The following is a 14,345-nucleotide window of genomic DNA, read 5'->3' as shown; positions in this document are numbered from 1 at the left end:
AGACAGGGTTTCGCCATGCTGCCCATGCTGGTCTCGAATTCCGGGCTCAGGGGATCTGCCCATCTCAGCCTCCTGAAGTGCTGGGATTACAGGCATGAGCCACTGTGCCTGGCTCCTTTTTTTTTTTTTTTTTTTTGGCAGAGTCTCGCTCTGTTGCCCAGGCTGGAGTACAGTAGCACGATCTCCAATCACTACAACTTCCCTCTCCTGGGCTCAAGCAATCCTCCCACCTCAGCCTCGCAAATAGCTGGGACTACAGGCATGCACCACCACACCCAGCTAATTTTTGTATTTTTGCTAGAGATGGGACTTCGCCATGTTGCCAAGGCTGGTCTCGAATTCCTGAGCTCAGACAATCTGCCCGCCTCGGCCTCCCAAAATGCTAGGGTTACAGGCTTGAGTCACCGTGCCCGGCCCAGTAGCTGCTTAATTTATTAGGGTTTTAGGATGGGAGTGAGCTCTCTAGACATGACATACCGTACAATGGAGGTGTCTGGGAAGGTCCCTAGGGGCTGGTCTTGGCTGCAGGAGTGACTACTCCTTGGACTGACTGGGGCATAGATGGAGGCCCTGGGGCAACCCGAGGTGGAGGGGGTGTGGGGCTCCCCAAATGTACAAGGTTCAGACATCTGGAATCCGGTATGAGGTGCACCTGGGTTCAAGCCCGCCCCTGCAAATGACTTGTGGGGTGGCCTTAGGCAAGTCACTCTGTTCCCTCCAAATGAGGGCATGATCCTCAGCCAGCCCTGCAGGGATATCATGGGGGGATCAAAGTCACGCTAGGGGCCAGATGCATCATAAACTGTAAAGTGCAGTAGCCACCTCAGTGAATGACATTCCCATCCCTCCCAGTCAGAGGACTTCTCTTGGCAGCTCTAATGAATCAGCCCGGGAGTAAAAGTTTCAGTCCCTTTGATGACTCAGGGCAGTCAAGGGTGAGGTTTGGCCTTCGGGGTGGGAACCCTGGGGCAGGACAGCATGGGCCCGATCTCCCCACCTCATCCCCGCCACAGACACCCACAACAAGGCATTTCCAGCCTTCACAGTGAGGACGATCTAGGAGTCACCCCTTCCTTGCACAAACAGGGAGATCGTGGCTCAGAGAGGGTGTGGCCACACTCAGGGTCACACAGCAAAGTCAAAGATAAGATTCTAGACTGCCTCCCTCCCGTCTTCCAGTTTTAAGGTGGACAAATGTGTCCTCCCAGCAGGTGTGACTCAGCAACTCGTGTTTATTCTCAGAAACCAGAGTCCACAGCGGGTGAGGAGTCACCCTGCTCTCCTATAGCCCAGCTTCTCTGTGGTGCCATCAGATTCGGATGTGGAAGGTGCTGTGTGCAGAGAGAAAAGGAGTCAATGCCTTTAAGAAGTGGACAACCCCTTTTCCTCCTCCCCTTCAACACGCTCACGGCAATTCCCTGGGCCAGGCAGGAAGGATGCCGTGTGGACCCCTCAAACAACCCTAGGCCGGGGGACCCCCACAGGGGTTGAGAGCACGTGCGTTGACTTTTTAAATTTTTTGTTGTTTTTGAGACAGGGTCTCGCTCTGTTGCCCAGGCTGGAGTGCAGTGGTGTGATCTCGGCTCACTGCCACCTCTGCCTCCTGGATTCAAGTGATTCTCATGCCTCAGCCTCCCGGGTAGCTGGGATTACAGGTGCATGCCACCACGCCCAGTTAATTTTTCTATTTTCAGTAGAGACGGGGTTTCACCATGTTGGCCAGGCTGGTCTTGAACTCCTGATCTCAAGTGATCTGCCCACCTCGGCCTCCCAAAGTGTTGGGATTACAGGTGTGAGCCACTGTGCCCAGCCTTTTTTCTTTTTCTTTTTTTTATTTTCCTTTTTTTTTTTTTAATTTTTTTTGGGGGGGTGGGGGAGACAGAGTCTCGCTGTGTCGCCCAGGCTGGAGTACGGTGGTGCGATCTCGGCTCACTGCAGCCTCCAATCCCCAGGGTTCAAGCGATTCTCCTGCCTCAGCCTCCCAAGTAGCTGGGATTATAGGCGCCAGCCACCACGCCTGGCTAATTTTTTGTATTTTTAGTAGAAACGGGGTTTCACCACATTGGCCAGGCTGGCCTCGAACTCCTGACCTCAGGTGATCCGCCCCTTTTGGCCTCCCAAAGTGCTGGAATTACATGAGTCACCATGCCCGGCCCTTTTTTTATTTTTTGAGACAGGATCTCACTCTGTCACCCAGGCTGGAGTGCAGCGCCTCAATCACTGCTCACTGCAGCCTCCACCTCCTTGGGTTCAGGCGATTCTCCCACTTCAGCCTCCCGAGTAGTTGGGACCACAGGCGTGCACCACCATTGACAGCTAATTTTTGTTGTTGTTGTTGTTTTTTGTAGAGATGGGGTTTCACCATGTTGTCCAGGCTGGTCTTGAACTCCTGTGCTCAAGCGATCCACCCACCTTAGCCTCCCAAAGTGCTAGGATTACAGGCATGAACCACCACACCCTGCCATATGATATAAAGTTTCAAATAGCTAGAAGGAGGATACTGAATATTCTCAACACAAAGAAATAATACACATTAGAGATGATGGATATGCTAATGACCCTGATCTGTTCATCATACATTATATGTATTGAAACCACTAAGTGGCCTGGTGCAGTGACTCACCCCTGTCATCTCAGGACTTTGGGAGGCCAAGGCAGGAGGATCAGTTGAGGCCAAGAGTTTGAGAACAGCCTGGGCAACAAAGCAAGACCTTGTCTCCACAAAAAAAAAAAAAAAGTTTTTAATTAGCTAGGCATGGTGGTGTGTGCCTGTAGTCCCAGCTCCTCCAGAGGCTGAGTTGGGAGGATTACTCTTGAGTCCAAGAGGTAGAGGCTGCAGTGAGCTGTGATTGTGCCACTGCACTCCAGCCTGGGCAATAGAGTGAGACCCTATCTCAACATTTTCAGCACTGTCTCAGGTTATAGAAAAAAACAAAAACAGGCCAGGCATGATGGCTCACACCTGTAATCCCAGCACTTTGGGAGGCCGAGGTGGGCAGATCACCTGAGGTCAGGAGTTCAAGACCAGCCTGACCAACATGGCAAAACCCCATCTCTACTAAAAAACACAAAAATTAACCGGGCTGGTGGTGGGCGCCTGTAATCCCAGATACTCGGGAGGCTGAGGCAGGGAGAATTGCTTGAACCTGGGAGGTGGAGGTTGCTGTGAGCCAAGATAGCACCACTGCACGCCATCCTGGGTGACAGAGCGAGACTCTGTCTCAAAAAAAAAAAAAATTAATTAATTAATTAATTAAATAAATAAAATAAACAAAATTAGCCAGGCACAGTGGCACATACCTGTAGTCCCAGCTACTTTTTTTTTTTTTTTTGAGACAGAGTCTCACTCAAGCTGGAGTACAGTGGCGCAATCTTGGCTCACTGCAACCTCCACCTCCCAGGTTTGGGTTCAAGTGATTCTCCTGCCTCAGCCTCCCAAGTAGCTGGGACTAGAGGTGTGCCCCAGCATGCCCAGGCTAATTTTTGTATTTTTAGTAGAGACTCTACCTCAGCCCCCTAAAATGCTGGGATTACAGATGTGAGCCACTGGGCTCGGCCCTGTAGTCCCAGCTACTTGGGAAGTTGAGGCGGGAGGATCTCTTGAGCCTAGGAGTTGGAGTCTGCAGTGAGTCGACTGCACCATGCATTGCAGTCTGGGTCACAGAGTGAGACCCTGTCTCAAAACAAACAGGCCGGGTAAGGTGGCTCATGTTTGTACTCCCAGCAGTCTGGGAGGCCAGAGTGGGTGGATCACTTGAGGTCAGGAGTTCAAGACCAGCCTGGCCAACATGACAAAACCCTGTCTTTACTAAAAATACAAAAATTAGCTGGGTGTGGTGTCACATGCCTGTAATCCCAGCTACTGGGGAGGCCGAGGCAGGAGAATCACTTGAACCCAGGAGGCGGAGGTTGCAGTGAGCTGAGATCGCACCACTGCACTCCAGCCTGGGCAACAGAGCAAGACTCCATCTCAAAACAAACAAACAAACAAATAAAAAGAAACATCACTGTGTGCCCTATGAATATGTACAATCATTATTTGTCAATTCAAAAAATAAAAAATGAAGTTAAATTCAAAAATTATAAAATAGTAATAGCAGCAACAACAATTTATTAAACACCCATTGTATGCCAGGAGCTGTGCTGAATTTTCTCCATATATTAATTTGGGGTTCAGCAAACCTTTTTCTGTAAATGGCCAAATAGTTGATGTTTTCAACTTTACACCATGACGCAACTCTGTTGTTGAAGCACACAAGCAGCCATAGACAAAATGTACACAAACAGGTGTGGCTGTGTGCCAGTGAAACTTTATTGATGGGCCAGGCGCGGTGGTTCACGCCTATAATCCCAACACTTTGGGAGGCGGAGGCAGGCAGATCACGAGGTCAGGAGATTGAGGCCATCCTGGCTAACACGATGAAACCCCGTCTCTACTAAAAATACAAAAATAAATTAACTGGGTGTGGTGGCAGGTGCCTGTAGTCCCAGTTACTTGGGAGGCTGAGGCAGCAGAATGGCGTGAACCCGGGAGGCGGAGCTTGCAGTGAGCCGAGATTGCGCCACTGCAGTCCAGCCTGGGCTACAAAGCGAGCCTCCGTCTCAAAAAAAAAAGAAAAACTTTATTGATGGACACAGAAATTTGAATTTCGTATCACTGTCATGTGTCATGGAATAATCTTTTTTAAAATTTTTCTTTAAAAAATTAAATGTATTTATTTATTTTTGAGACAGAATCTCACTCTGTGACCCAGGCTGGAGCGCATGGCACAATCAGAGCTCACTGCAGCCTTGACCTCCTTGGCTCAAGCAATCCTCCAGCCTCAGCCTCCCAAGTAGCTGGGACTACAGGCATGCACCACCACACCTGGCTATTTATTTATTTATTTATTTGTAGATATGGGCTCTCCTTATGTTCCCCAGGTTGATCTCAAGCTCCTGGGCTCAAGAGATCCTCCCCACTTAGCCTCCCAAAGTGCTGGGATTAAAGGCATGAACCACCCCACCTGGTTGGAATATTATTATTCTTTTATTGTTTTTCAATCTTTTGAAAATATAAAAGCCATCCTTAGCTCACAAGAGGTACAAAACCAGGCTTTGGGTCACATTGGCCTATTGGCCATACTTTGCCCTGCAGTGGGGGCTGATTTTCCCCAAAGGCTGCCAAGTACAGTTGCACAGTCTGTTCACTGCAAACTCTTCAGGCAATAAGGGCTGAAGTCCAGCCACATTCTGCTTGCTGAAAGAGGTGTATCCACCCGCAGGAGGTGCCCAGGGGGTCCCTAATTATCCCGATTTTACAGATGCAAGGACTGAGATCAGGGAAATCGACAAAGTTCCCCAAGGTCACAAAAGAATGCACAGAGGAATTTTCGGAAACCGAGTCTGTGAACTGCCTCCGTAACAGCCCCTTCAGATGTGCAAGTGGACTGTGGGTGGTGGTGGAGAGCATCACCTGAGGAAGTCTGGTGCCCGGAGGATCATGTTCTGGAAGTCTTCCAGGGACAGCCGACCATCATGGTCTCCATCAGCCTCATCCAGCACCTTCTCACACACCAGGCTCACCTCCTCGGCGCTCAGCTCCCCCCGAGTCAGTTTGGTCACCGTCTGCTCCAGGTCCCACGCACAAATGTAGTCGTCGTCGTTAAAATCTGCAGAGCAGGATGGATGGGGAGTGACAGCAGGTGGCAGGCGGGCTGGGCCGGCTGTGGGCACATACTGTGCCCATGTTACAAGGTTGGGCACGGTGGCTCACACCTGTAATCCCAGCACTTAGAGAGGCTGAGGCGAGTGGAACACCTGGGGTCAGGAGTTTGAGACCAGCCTGGCCAACATGGTGAAACCCTGTCTCTACTAAAAATACAAAAATTACCCAGGTGTGGTGGCATGCACCTATAATCCCAGCTACTCAGGAGGCTGAGGCAGGAGAATCACTTGAGCCCGGGAGGTGGAGGTTGCAGTGAGCTGAGACCTCACCACTGCATTCCAGCCTGGGCAGCAAGAGCGAAACTCCGTCTCACAAAAAAAAAAAAAGAGGAACTGAGGCCCTGGGAGGGCACCCAAGACCCTGGTGTAAAATCTGGAACTTGCCTTAAAATTGGGCAGGGACTTGCTGGGAGTTCATTCATTCATTCAACAAGTACTTATGTAATGACTTTTTCATTCATTCTTTTTTTTTTCTTTGAGATGGAGTCTCGCTCTGTCGCCCAGGCTGGAGTGCAGTGGCACAATCTCGGCTCAGCAACCTCCACCTCCCGGGTTCAAGTGATTCTCTTGCCTCAGCCTCCCAAATAACTGGGATTACAGGTACCTGCCACCACACCCGGCTAAATTTTGTATTTTTAGTAGAGAGGGGATTCCCCATGTTGGCCAGGCTGGTCTCAAATTCCTGACCTCAGGTGATCCACCCACCTCAGCCTCCCAAAGTGCTGGGGTTACAGGTGGGAGCCACTGCACCCCGCCTGGTTCATTCATTTTTACAAGTATTGAGTGCCTGCTGGGTGCTAGGCACTGTAATAACTTTTTTATTCACTCATACAAGTATTTATTGATCATCCGCTATGTCAGGCATCACAGTAACTGACTTTCATTCATTCACTCACTCAACAAGTATCTATTGAGTGCAATTTTCATTCATTCACTCACTTGACAAGTATTGATTGAGTACCTACTGTGTCCTGGCACTGTGATAATAATTTTTCATTTGCTCATTCAAAAAATAGTTATTGGCCCGGCGCAGTTGCTCATGCCTGTAATCCCAGCACTTTGGGAGGTTGAGATGGGTGGATCACCTGAGGTCAGGAGTTCCAGGCCAGCCTGGCCAACATGGTGAAACCCCATCTCTACTAAAAGTACAAAAACTAGCAGGGCGTGGTGCAGGTGCCTGTAATCCCAGCTACTAGGTAGGCTGAGGCAGGAGAATCGCTTGAACCTGGGAGGCAGAGGTCACAGTGATCTGAGATCGCGCCATTGCACTCCAGCCTGGGCGACAAAAGCAAGACTCTGTCTCGGTAAAAAAAAAAAAAAATAAATAAATAAATAAAAATAGTTATTGAGTGCCTACTATGTGCCAGACACTGTGATAGCTATTTCATTCATTTATTCAAGTATTTATTGAACACCTACTATGTATCGAGCACCATGATAACTGTTTTTCATTCATTCACTCACTCAACAAGTATTTATTGAGTGTCTGTTGTGTGCCAGGCACTCTGATAACTTTTTCATTCATTCATTCATTCATGCAACAAGTATTTATTGAGCACCTACTATGTGTTGGGCAACATGATAACTATTTTTCATGTACTCACTCAAAAAGTATTATGGTGGCAGGGCACGGTGGCTCATGCCTGTAAGCCCGCCACTTTGGGAAGCTGGGGTGGGTGGATCACTTGAGATCAAGAGTTCAAGACCAGCCTGGCCAACATGGTAAACCCTGTCTCTACTAAAAATATTAAAAAATTGGCTGGGTGCAGTGGCTCATGCCTGTAATCTCAGCACTTTGGGAGGCCGAGGTGGGTGGATCACCTGAGGTCAGGAGTTCGAGACCAGTCTGGCCAACATGGTGAAACCCCATCTCTACTAAAAATACAAAAAATGAGTCAGGCGTGGTGGCAGGCGCCTGTAATCAATCTCAGCTACTCAGGAGACTGAGGCAGGAGAATTGCTTGAACCTGGAAGACGGAGGTTGCAGTGATTTGAGATCGCATCACTGCACTCCAGTCTGGGGGATAGAGCAAGACTTTGTCTCAAAAAAAAAAAGCAAAAAACAAAACACCAAGTATTTATTGAGTGCACACAAGGTGCCAGGCACTAAGATTCTTTCATTCAGTCATTCAACAAATATTTACTGAGCCAGGCTCAGAAGACACATGGTGAGCAAAACAGATACTGTCAGCACCTTTGAGTCTTCTCAGGGACAAAGTCAATAAGAAGTGAACAGGTCAAGGAACAAGAAATTAAGCAGCATTGCCTGGTGCTAGAAGAGAAATAGGATGGTGGGATGGGGGGATGAATGGGGAGAGGCCTACTTTCAACCTAGACTTCAAGGATAAGAAGGAGCCAGGGGATCTGGACGCGGTGGCTCATGCCTATAATCCCAGCACTTTAGGAGGCCGAGGCGGGCGGATCACCCGAGGTCAAGAGTTCAAGACCAGCCTGGCCAACACGGTGAAACCCCATCTCTGCTAAAAATACAAAAATTAGCCGGGTGTGATGGCGCGTGCCTGTAATCCCAGCTACTCAGAAGGCTGAGGCATGAGAATCACTCGAACCTCGGAGGCAGAGGTTGCAGTGAGTCAAGATTGAGTCACTGCACTCTAGCCTGGGCAAAAAGAGCGAAATTCCATCTCAAAAAAATAAAAAATAAAAATAACTAAGTAAATAAGGAACCAGGTGAAAGGTGTTCTAGGCAGAGGGTTCAGCAGAGGCAAAGGCCCAGAGGCCGAAGACTGTGTTTCAGGAACAACAAGGCCCGTGTGGGCTGGAATAGAGTTAGCAAATATATGAACTGGGGAGGCATTGGAGTGGGGTGGAGGACAGGTCACGCAGGGCCTCAAAACCTCTGGGGAGACATTTGTGATGTGGGTGCCACTCACCCAGTTCGCACTCCCCATCCCATCCCCATGCTCCCCAACCTCAGGCCATGCACGCACCGTAAATTTTAAAAGCATAGTAAGCCTTGAGGTCTCGGGGAGCCATTTCGCTCATCACAGAAAACATGTCCAAAAAGTTATCCAGGGTCATGTGGCCATCCCCATCCTCCGAGAAGACCTGGGCGATCCTCTGGCGGAACGGGTTGTCCTGGGGAGAGAAAGGAAGCTGGGAGGCCGTCCTTCGACCCCCAGGGTCTCTGGGGGTCCATGTGGTCTCACTCTCAGCACCCACTTTCTGGGAGTCTCCAAGTACTCTCCATCAAGACCCACTCCCTCCCATGGTCCCTGGACAGGACTTTGGACAACTCCACTCTCTGCCCCTGTGGTCTGAGCAACCTTGACCCCACTTCCAGCTCTTGGAGCAGCCATGTGACCCAGGCAGGGCCAATCAGAGAGTTCCATTCTCCTGGCAACAGTGATTGGCTCTGGGATGGGCATGTGACTCAAGCTAGCCAATCAGAGACTGCCCTGGGACATTTTTCTGAAAAATTGGGAGGGAGAGGACCTCATTACTGCTGCTTGCAAAGTTCACAGAAGCTAAAGCTGAGTGGCTGAGAGGTCCTTTCACAACCTCAAGAGGAGAGGCTGCCTTAGACTGAAACCTCTTCCTGGAAGGAGCCAAGAGATGGGGGGAGATTCCTGAGCACATCATCAGAGGCCCTGGTTCCAGCCATACCTGACACTGTCCCTGCCTCTGGATTTTTTTGTTGTTGTTCAGGGGCAATCCATTCTGATCCAATCCATTCTGTCCCTCTCAAATAAGGTTTTTGTCACTTGCAATAAAATCAGCCCTACTCACAGTCAGTTACTCAACCCACAAGTTCCCCTTGGATGCACAAACCATGTGTCAAACATCCTGCTGAAAAAAACCTGCATGTAGCAGCTCCTGTTACAAGAAGAACTAACGTTCTCTGAGTACTTGACACAAAACACACCCTGTACTGAGTTTGTAACCTGTATTATCTCATTTCATCCTCCCAATTCTGAGTTTTTTGAGACAGAGTCACACTCTGTCACCCAGGCTGGAGTACTGTGGCTAGATCTCTGCTCACTACAACCTCCGCCTCCTGAGTTCAAGCAATTCTCCTGCCTCAGTCTCTCTAGTAGCTGAGATTACAGGCATGTGCTACCACATCCAGCTAATTTTTATATTTTTAGTAGAGACAGGGTTTCACCATGTTGGCCAGGCTGGTCTCGAACTCCTGACCTCAGGTGATCCACTTGCCTCAGCCTCCCAAAGTGCTGGGATTACAGGCTTGAGCCACCACGCCAGTCAACTCTGGGTTTTAACCCTGTCTCTGTGACATTGTAGCTGTGTGATCATGAACAAGTGTCTTAACCTCTCTGAGCCTCAGTTTTCTTATCTGTAAAATGGGGATAACTGCAGCACCGACCTCAGAGGAATGCAATGAGAGACATCTCTACTATTTTTTCCCCTGTCTGTCCCATGGCCTGGGCGTACCTTCAGCTCAGGCATGCTGCCAATGAGCTCGTAGGGCACCTTCACGTCGGGGCAGGTGGTATAGTCGAGGGGCACGAGCTGCGGGGCCAGGTCCTGGTAGCGATAGAAGAGCCTGATGTGGGGAGGAAAAAGCTGGGAAAGGCTGGGAGCAGGGAGCAGGCAAGAGGCTTGTCTCTTCTTTGTTTTTTGAGACGGAGTCTCGGTCTGTCACCCAGTCTGGAGTGCAGTGGCGCAATCTCAGCTCACTGTAACCTCTGTCTCCCAGGTTCAAGCAATTCTCCTGCCTCAGCCTCCCGAGTAGCTGGGACTACAGGCACACCCCACCACGCCCGGCTAATTCTTTTGTATTTTTAGTAGAAGCAGGGTTTCAGCATGTTGGTCAGGCTGGTCTCAAACTCCTGACCTCAGATGATCCACCTGCCTCGGCCTCCCAAAGTGCTGGGATTACAGGCGTGAGCCACTGCGCCCGGCCAAGTCCCTTCTCTTTCACATTCACAGCTGCTCACTGCACACCGAGGGATACTGTGTCCGCAAGAACCCTCAGCCCTGGGCCTGGACCTCAAGCATACAGAGCCCGACACAGGCACCCCCTACCTCCCTGGGGGCAGGGCCAAGGTGCAGAGAGGGCCACAGGACAAAGGGAGACTGGACTGGGGAAAGCAAGCTAGGGAGAAGGGGGTTCCTGGAAAAGGGGACATTGGTGCTGGGCTTTGAAGCATGAGTAGAAGTTTATAAGGCAGATGGAGCTGGGAGAAGGGAGGGTGCTTATGACCAGATCACAGCAAGCATTCAGAGAATCCTATATAATCCACACATCTCTGGATATTGTCATGCTATCAGCAAGACCCTGCCTCCAAAGATACCTTCACTTTCTTTTTTTTTTTTTTTTTTTGAGACGGAGTCTCGCTCTGCCGCCCAGGCTGGAGTGCAGTGGCCGGATCTCAGCTCACTGCAAGCCCCGCCTCCTGGGTTTACGCCATTCTCCTGCCTCAGCCTCCCAAGTAGCTGGGACTACAGGAGCCCGCCACGTCGCCCGGCTAGTTTTTTGTATTTTTTAGTAGAGACGGGGTTTCACCGTGTTAGCCAGGATGGTCTCGATCTCCTGACCTCGTGCTCCGCCCGTCTTGGCCTCCCAAAGTGCTGGGATTACAGGCTTGAGCCACCGCGCCCGGCCTCCAAAGATACCTTCACTTTCATACCTCCCCTTCCTCTCCTCATAATGGGAGGAAGGGGCCGGGTGCAGCGGTTCACATCTATAATCCCAGCACTTTGGGAGGCTGAGGTGGGCGGATCACCAGAGGTCAGGAATTCGAGACCAGCCTGGCCAACATGGTGAAGCTCCATCTCTACTAAAAATACAAAAAAGTAGCTGGGCATGGCAGCAGGCACCTGTAATCCCAGTTACTTGGGAGGCTGAGGCAGGAGAATCACTTGAACCCAGGAGGAGGAGGTTGCAGTGAGCCGAGATCATGCCACTGCACTCCAGCCTGGGCAACAAGAATGAGACTCCATTTCAAAAAAATAAAAAAGGGGGGACGATTTCCTCAAATGGGTCAGAGCAGAGACAAACAGCTAATGTTCACATTTTTCTAAATGGCAGACAAAAGGCATTTTGCAAATAACTGAATACCACACACACTATCTAGATTGTAAGGCCAGTTCTCCACTCAGATGCCCTCACCTGGTGACACCATACCTTCATTAGGGCATGCTGAGCAGCAGCCTTGCAGAGACCATCCTTGGTGGGTCTGAGGTTCCCAAGCTGCTAGGGACTCTCGCTGAGAGAGACATGAGTCCCTGGGTCATATGATGACTAGGAACTCAATGAAGGTAGGGTGGGGAGACCTAGAACTTCCCTCCTGACCACTCAGTTCCCTGTCGGGGTCCCCTCAGGGAATACCCTGGGTTTAGGTTTCTGTATGGCTCTGAGCAAGTTCCTCTCCCGCTCTGTGCCTTGGTTATTCTATCTGTCAAGCAAGAAGCTTGGGACAGATGAAAAATGTCAGCCTTCAACCGCCTTGGGGGCTCCGTGCATCTACCCTTCAGCCTGGGGTCAGCCCCGCCCTGTCTGAGCCTCAGTTTCCCCATCGGTAATTTGATCGTGATGGCCAAGGTGACCCTGCAAGCTGTCCTCACCCAGACAATGGGACTCACGAGTAAAAGGTGTGGCCATCAATAATGGATGTCCTGTTACTACACAGTTGGGGCCTTGGCCCCGATCACACTGCAGCCGAACCCTGCCCAGCTTGGGTTTCACAGCTCCAAGTTCGTGGGCCGGGGCCCCTGGACAACGGCCCCACAGGCCGAGTGATGATGTGGGATTCTCATCTGTGCCCATTGTGCTCGGTCACGCCAGGGACCTGCAGCAGCCTTGGGCCACCTCCCCACACCCTCACCGTAATGCCAAGCCCGCAACCCAGAGTGGGCTCTGGACTTTGCACCTGGCTCCCAGCCTCAAGTCCCAGTCTCAGGAGAATCTTTATCTTTCATTTTGTTTTTTTGAGACGGAGTCTCGCTCTGTCACCCAGGCTGGAGTGCAGTGGCGTGATCTCGGCTCACTGCAACCTCTGCCTCCCAGGTTCAAGCGATTCTCCTGCCTCAGCCTCCTGAGTAGCGGGGATTACAGGCGCCCACCACCATGCCCAGCTGATTTTTGTATTATTAGTAGAGACGGGGTTTCGCCATGTTGGCCAGGCTGATCTTAAACTCCTGACCTCAGGTGATCCACCTGCCTTGTCCTCCCAAAGTACTGTGATTACAGGCATGAGCCACCGTGCCCAGCCTCAGGAGAATCTTTCTAACAAGCTGATGCTCTCTGTCCTGCTCTTGCATGCTCCATGGCTCCCTGCCACCCTTGGGAGAAAGCCCAAGCTCATCAGCCTACAGACTGGGACAATATGATAAGATGTGACTTCTCAGCTTTTCCATCTCTGCCTCCGTCCACTGACCACACCTGCCCCCCTTCCCCATTTGAGTCCCATCAAATTGGAAATACCAGTTGGGCATGGTGGCTCACACCTATAATCCCAGCACTTTGGAAGGCTGAGGCAGCTGGATTGCTTGAGCCCAGGAGTTTAAGACCAGCCTGGGCAACATAGTGAGACTCCCATCTCTACGAAAAAATATAAAAATGAGGTGCACATGGCAGCTCGCACCAGTGGTCCCAGCTACTCGAGAGGCTGAGGTGGCAGGATCACCTGATCTTCGCAGATCGAGGCTGCAATGAGCCGCGATTGCACTACTGCACTCCAGCCTAGGCAATAGAGACCTATCTCAAACAAAAAAGAAAAGAAGAAAGAAAGAAGGAAGGAAGGAGGAAGGAAAGAAAGAAAGAGAGAGAGAGAGAGAGAAAGAGAGAGAAAGAAAGAAAGAAAGAAAGAAAGAAAGAAAGAAAGAAAGAAAGAAAGAAAGAAAGAAAGAAAGAAGAAAGAAGGAGGGAGGGAGGAAGGAAGGAAGGAAGGAAGGAAGGAAAGAAAGAAAGAAAGAAAGAAAGAAAGAAAGAAAGAAAGAAAGAAAGAAAGAAAGAAAGAAAGAAAGAAAGAAAGAAAGAAGGAAGGGAAGGAGGGAAGAAGGACCCCCCCCACACACACACCCCAAATTGCAAATATCCTCCAACAATGAATAGAAAGTTGTTTTTCCACATCTTTTCTCTCTACCTCCCTGGACTGACCTCATGATCTCCTTCCTTGTGAAAAACGTGCAGTCCTGTGGAGAGAGGTGTTGTCTTAACCCAAACCCTGCCTCTGGGGCCTCCTCCCACGGCCTCCTCCCTCCACCCCACACTCACACAGATGGCCCAATGCTGCCACACACAGAGCCAAACCAGGAACCCAGGCAGACGGTACACCTGGATGAAGGGATTCTGCTCCCACTTCCCAGACCACGGAACCAAAGCTGTCAAACCCACTGAGGACCCCTCCTGTCCCCTCTACCTGATACGCTTCCAGCTGCTCGTGTGTGAAGACTGTCTGCTTGTTGCCCATGGTGTGAACCACAGTCCAGACTCGGGGACGCACCCCGAAGGCTCCCAGCTGCCTCGGGGCCACACGGGTTGCCAGGCTGTTGTGTACCAGTGTCTGGGCAAATCTCCCTGCCCTGGCTGTCACCCGCCCACCCACGCCATCACCCCCTGCTTGGTGAGACTCAAATTACAGCCAGGCTCTCTGGACAACAGCCTGAATGTGTCCATGGGTGAGGATAAGGGCTGTGGGACATCACAGAGAAGCCCT

At 50.6% G+C, this 14,345-nt stretch overlaps 1 protein-coding gene across 1 annotated transcript; it reads right to left on the bottom strand.

Annotated features, from left to right (window-relative positions):
- Window positions 1-1,212: 1,212 nt before the first annotated feature.
- Window positions 1,213-14,143, bottom strand: CIB3 (calcium and integrin binding family member 3). The gene is made up of 6 exons (XM_033198062.1): window positions 14,049-14,143; window positions 13,787-13,821; window positions 10,117-10,228; window positions 8,655-8,802; window positions 5,456-5,651; window positions 1,213-1,331 (listed from the first exon to the last, which is right to left on the bottom strand). Exons 1-6 carry the CDS (start codon window positions 14,097-14,099, stop codon window positions 1,310-1,312), a joined length of 564 nt encoding a protein of 187 aa, XP_033053953.1. The 5' UTR covers window positions 14,100-14,143; the 3' UTR covers window positions 1,213-1,309.
- Between the last annotated feature and the right edge of the window lie 202 nt (window positions 14,144-14,345).

The sequence above is a fragment of the Trachypithecus francoisi genome, unplaced genomic scaffold, assembly GCF_009764315.1.
Source record: "Trachypithecus francoisi isolate TF-2019V2 unplaced genomic scaffold, Tfra_2.0 Lachesis_group5, whole genome shotgun sequence".
Taxonomy (NCBI): domain Eukaryota; kingdom Metazoa; phylum Chordata; class Mammalia; order Primates; family Cercopithecidae; genus Trachypithecus; species Trachypithecus francoisi.
Note: the sequence above shows the minus strand (reverse complement) of the source record. Positions and strands in the feature narration are given on the sequence as shown.